The sequence below is a fragment of the Symsagittifera roscoffensis genome, chromosome 1 (assembly GCF_963678635.1).
Source record: "Symsagittifera roscoffensis chromosome 1, txSymRosc1.1, whole genome shotgun sequence".
In the NCBI taxonomy this organism is placed as follows: domain Eukaryota; kingdom Metazoa; phylum Xenacoelomorpha; order Acoela; family Convolutidae; genus Symsagittifera; species Symsagittifera roscoffensis.
In genome coordinates, this window is record NC_087062.1 from 68,577,736 (window position 1) to 68,583,743 (window position 6,008).

The window sequence follows — 6,008 nt, forward strand, 5'->3', positions numbered from 1 at the left end:
GCAAATTTGAAAAAAGAATTTTCTTGAAAAAATTACTGCGGCCAGAAACTTTATTGAATCTGGTTCAAATTTGTGCATAAGATCTTTTTGTTCCGACTTCTGTAACGAAAGCATCTTTTTTTTTTACCTTTGATCATTTTTCGTTAAGTTATGATGTATAAAGTTTGCCCATTTTGGCCAATTTGGGACAATTAACGCACGATATAATTCGCGCTAAGGACGCTTGTTTGCTATAATCGATTTTTTTACTAGGAGCGAAATCTATCACTTTGTACTTAATATGGCGTGAGGGATGATTTTCTCAAAAAATCGGAACATTAAGGGACTCGCCCTAATACGAGCAGTCTTGTTGTTGTTGGAGGTTATTAAGTAAAGCACATTCAGTGTTGCTTGGTTTTTTGAGAGTCGGTGAACGTCAATAAGACTGTTATATAGGTCGTAATGATATATATTTTTTGTTCATAAAAAGTCTCAAAATTGTTCAGGCTCAAATCCACTTTTTCGGGGTTTGACTTTTGATTCTGTTCAAGTTTAATTCATTTTCTTTAATAAATGGAAGGCAAACTCCAAAAGTGTCAAGGTCACGACTTCTAGTTTCGAAAATGGAATTTAGTTTTCAGTTTTCCCAACGAAATACAAAATTTACCTTTTGACCCATTTTTCTCAAATTTTATCGATAAAGTGCCAATGATAAATTTTTCTAGAAATTCAAAGCGCTTTGAGGGCATCTATTTTCGAAGTTCGAAGATTTTTTCAAAAAACAAGTCGGTATCTTTTTCTGTTTCATTTTCTTCAGTGACTGTTCCAACAGTTTGTTGGCTATGTTTTTAGTATAGCATGGGTGAGAGTAGGAGTTGTTAGGCGTTAGTAAATTCAGTGGTGTTTTGACAGCAAAGCTAAAGGTTCTGATCTCGGTTTTGCCCTTGTAAAATTCTTGTGTGTTTAGTTCTCGTGTGGCAACTAGACAGTTTTTTACATATCGGGAAGCAGGCTTTTTTCTGCATGTTTTTTTTGAAATTACCACAATGGTTGGAATCCCTTAGATGGCAACGTTTTGAACATTTAAGATGTATTTGGTTTCAATTAAATCTTTCAGCAATGTATCTTTCATTAACCGAGTTAGCTGGTTGTGATTCATACGGAAGTCAGCTGGTTATGCTTTTCTTTTGTGTAGTTGAACTGAACTGGTGTTAGGATATCAAGTAATTTTGCAATGATTTCAGGTAGCACAATAGTAGCAAAGAAAATGTCAGCCCCAACTGAACTGTCATGTGCTGTGTCTGGAATTTTGAGTGTAGTAGTGTTTGCTGCCATGCAAGTGTTGCAGGACATGTTCAAGTCTTCCGAGCTCGGAACTATCGGCGGTGGACTAGTCGGTTCAATCCTCTTCCTTTTCATCCTTACCTTCATTAACAATCTAGAGAATATTCTGCTCGACAAGGGATTCGCATCGTCACTTTTCGAAGTGGCAGTGGCTGTTGGCTTAGCTGTTTTCTCGTGCTCTCTTATCCACCGAGTTTGTGCAACTACTTGTATGATATTCAGCATGATAGTTTTGTTCTACTTGAATAAATTGTCCCATGGAAAATATGGAGCATCGCAGGCACAGGCTTACATTGCTTCGCAGACCAGAGCGAACAAGAAGAAGAACTAGTTCTGTTATTTGGACAAGTATCCGTTATTCTGATTGCAGGGAAATGGAAAGAATACAAATCATGTTAGAGAGAAATGCTTGATGTATCAAAAATATTGCTGTAACATATGGTATCATTATCTTGTTTTTTGTCCTTTATGCTATTAGGGATTAATATTTTTTGAATTATGAAACAGTTGGGAAAAAGGTAATTGTGACTTGACAAAGTTCATGTAATATTTTCATGTGTAATGTTTGTATATTAAATATATTCTGTGATCTTGTCGTTATCCAATTTCTTGGTTGGTAGAGATTGGCAGTTACTTCTGTAGGTGAGATTGGGTCCGTGTCCATGGGGCTTCATATTTAGTCTAGACACCTTTGTACACGTCATAAAAGGTTGTTACTACTCTACTTCAGTCTAATGCTTGTTTATTTTTACTGCAGTTTAAAGTAGAGAGTCGTAACCTATATTTAAGGAATATACTTGCCCTTTTTTCAATGGGTCAATTTTGAAAATGCCAGTAAAAAACGACTGCGAGTTATTTTAGATAGTGTAAACATGCGAAATTATATGCTGGTATAGTTTTTAAATTTTCTATTACAAATATTAAATCAGTAGTCGTTCTTTTGAAAATTGGTTACTTGTTTGAGCGTGAAAAATTTTCGGTCATCGCCTGAAGTGAAGGAAAAAAGTTGTAAAATTACGTCTAACCTCTTCCAGAGTTCAATTTTATTGACTCTAATTCACTGAGAGCACTTTGTAACCATTTTGTTAATCGATTCTCTAAAACTCTCGGTTGGTTTATGTGCCACTTTAAAATTAAGTGCAAATTGTACCTATTGATTTTCACGAAAGTTGTGTTCTAGCTATGCTCCAGGTGTTTCAAATTTGATTGATTGAGAAGTTTGAATCACTCATAGCTCGTTTCGCAACTATTGTTTTGTCTTATTATTCGTAGTAGCTCGCCAAAATAAAAGTTTATTGAGTTAATTTCTCAACTAAGATGCGATTCTTGCTCAATTGAATGTCAAAATAATCAATTCATTTCTTCCACATTCATAAAGTTTGCGGTTTGATAATTGTTGTGGTTAACTGAAATATCAGTCAGGTTTATTTTTTGCCTTGCTTTCAGAAATTAGTTATCATTAGAACATTTTTTGTATTTGAGTGAATTGTTTTTATACATCCTACACGCCGCAGCCCAACACCAACGCAAAGATGCTCGAATCTTTTTCGAATTGTAAATATGTTCTATCCCAGTTCTTGTGTCCGTCATCAGTTGCGTAAGTTTCATGTTGATCCATTTTTTCGAAATAAAGCAGCTTGTAAATTCAAGTAATTTTAACGTAATTATCTACAATAATCACACCGTACCAGACTACTCATGGTCGGAAAGACTGCATTTGGGTCATTTAAACCGCATCCAGACAATTCGGGCAAAGACAATTCAGCCGATTTGAAATTCGGACAATTCAGCCAAATGTATGCAGACAATTCAGCCAGAGACAATTCAGCCAATAATAGTGACCGCCGCAGTCGCGCCAACGTGTTGTGAGCTTGCCAACAGAGGGTAGGACTCTACGAAATTTAGAGCCGGTTATCGCGGCGACGCGCGCCCACCGGCGACTTTAAACCGAGAAGTAACTCATACTCCGATTTTTTTTCTTAGAGTTTTTGTAAAACTGGCTGAATTGTCCGTATATTTTTGGCTGAATTGTCTGAATTTCAAATTGACTGAATTGTCTTTGGCCGAATTGTCTGTGCGCCCATTTAAACTAATATTGAAGTGTTCCGATTTTGTCCAATGGCTTTGTGTGATCGTCAACTTTAACAGAACCTTAACAACTTGGGTAAAAATCGGTATCTAAATTGAAAAAAAACATGTTCGGATTGATACCAGTTTTTTTATTACATTTCAGGTTACTACTATGATAGAGTAGTCCCACAAAAAAAGCAACTATGATAGACAGGTCCTGCATGCATTTCGCATGTTATAATTTTGAAAACTAATTTGTGACTATAATCATTTCAAAAATTTCGCGAATTATGTTCAGATTGACCATTGTAATTACTATCTGGTTTATATCAAAAAATATGCTCGCTTCAACTTATTTTACGGTTTAACAACCATAATTGGGTTGACTTATTTGTCTTCAAAACTCAATGTTGGGGGTTTTGCATTTTCTACCTTGAAACGGTGAGATTGTGAGGTTTTAAACAAAATTCATTTGAAAAAAACCTGTGACATCTTTCTGAATTGCGCAATTATAAATTTTAAATTATTTGATAGCTCTGTGTCTTATTTTCAAGGGTTCTGGTTATTTTCAAGGGACCAACATAGTGGTACCCATTTCAAACCGGAGTTGCGCCTTTGTTGGTGAGAAATTGAATTGAAGTGGTGAAATCAAGTTATAATTTTGAAGTTGGTTCCAAATTATCAGTATTACGCTCATGATTAGCAAGCGTTATCAAACTGGAATAAAAACTTTTTTTCTAATAACAATTAGTTTAACAAAATCAGTTGAATCACTTGCTGAGTTGGAGGAAAAGGCTGCTGACTTCTTTTCTATGCAGCTGACTTTTGTTCAGTTATATTCTCTTTTACTAACCTTATAGGTTGTTTCCCCTTGACCTGGAGGGAGGGGGGGGGGGGGGGGGGGTAATCCTTTGTTTCCTGTTTGCTAGCTTGCAATCCTGTTTTTGTGTGGTATCGCAATTGGCGCGAAGCTCTGCTTCGCTTCTGTATGCAAATATAATGGAGAAAAATAGAGCGTTCTGTTATACTTCAAACGTTTTTGTAATGGATAGTGTTGGTTGGATATTTTATTTTTTTAAGATCTGTTTTTAAAGTTTTACATTGTTCAGCTTCTCATCATCTTTGGGTTCTGTTGCATAAAACGTACGCTTGTGGCTAGCATTGGTAGTTCAATTCGTTCTAGATTTTCCCTTCAACAACCAATGAATGTATTAAACTTGACGTTAGGTTCCGAACTTACTAGTTGAAAATTAGTTCTCGTACAAATACAATACAGGGCTGTTCCAACAACTAATTATGGAAAGTTTTGTACTTGATAAGAAAAAAAAAGTTGATACCGATCCCCCAAACTTCCTGAAGCTCGCTATTCACAGGCACCCCTATTCGGTTTCATAAACAAAACTAGCTTATTCGCCTTAAAATTACTGTTTGTACTAACTGTCCCATCCGTTGAAGCCTCTCTAACATCAGTAGAAATAATTTTTGGACATCAACAGAATTGATTGTGATTGCCGAAGACGCTTTGAAAACCATATACAAATATTTAAACGACTTGAAACATGCAGGCACTTCACATATTACGGCAAAATCCTTGCATCTAGGTAAATTATTTCAACAAAAAACAAATTTGATCAGCTTTTCATTGCTTAATACAAACATCACGAATTTTGTGGGCTCGGCGTTGAATAGCTGAATTAGAATTTTGATCTAACAGTTCTGGAATTAAGAGTTTTTAAACTAATCTAATCAAATTTAAAGTTGACCTGGTCATATATATGACGGTACGTCAAACAATAAAGATCATCTCAGAATGTAGCCTTGATATTGATCGCAATGAAAATTTGAGCAGTTCATTCACATGCAGCTCGTGGACCGTTAAAAAACTTTCATTATAAAAAATTTGTCGAATGCTTTCAAATTTTTATTTGGAGAAAAGTAATCCAATAGTTTTGTTGGATCATAAGAAGGGGCAAAAATTTTGTGTAGGAAATGCAATCATACACCAACTTTCCATTGTGCAAGTATTATCATGATAATAACACTAAAAATACGTTTAGTTTGCAATGCTGTTCTTAGAATATCCTGCATTACTTCGAATCACGAGTGTGATGTACGACTTTGCGGTTCGCTTTGCTACCTCATTTTGCGTTAAAAAAAAGAACACGAGTCCCAATATTCTCATCACTTTCAATGCTTGAAGCAATATTATTAGGCTTCTGATTAGTAAGCGTTATCAAATCGGAATGTAGACAACTAGTTAAACAAAATCAGTTATTCAAGTTGGTTCAATTAGTAGTGATCATAGGCGATTTTTTTCGGTTCAGCTGATGTCTGCTCCAAAATTGTCGGCCTTTTTTCCGGTTCGTAAGTTGCTAAATTGAATTTCAATTCACTTGCTGGGCATGTTTGCCTAAAATTCCTGTTTGATAAAAGCAAGTATTATGAAAATGTATGGCATTGCGTTTCTTAATTTTTTTGAGACGCTTTGGCAAATTTTACCACTTTCTACAAAAATTTTAATTTTTTCTTGAAAACATTCTACCGAATTTCAAAAAATGGTATCCTTAGCAAGATGTTCTGCACCCTTGTGTGCGTGCATACTCCCCTGGTCTCTT

At 35.4% G+C, this 6,008-nt stretch overlaps 1 protein-coding gene across 1 annotated transcript; it reads left to right on the forward strand.

Annotated features, from left to right (window-relative positions):
- Positions 1 to 1,246: 1,246 nt before the first annotated feature.
- Positions 1,247 to 1,654, forward strand: LOC134839483 (keratinocyte-associated protein 2-like). The gene has a single exon (XM_063855054.1). It carries the CDS (start codon positions 1,247 to 1,249, stop codon positions 1,652 to 1,654), a length of 408 nt encoding a protein of 135 aa, XP_063711124.1.
- Positions 1,655 to 6,008: the final 4,354 nt, after the last annotated feature.

What these genes read in the sequence shown, in the direction of transcription:
- LOC134839483 (XM_063855054.1), top strand. Translation starts at nt 1,247, where the DNA reads ATGTCAGCCCCAACTGAACTGTCATGTGCTGTGTCTGGAATTTTGAGT.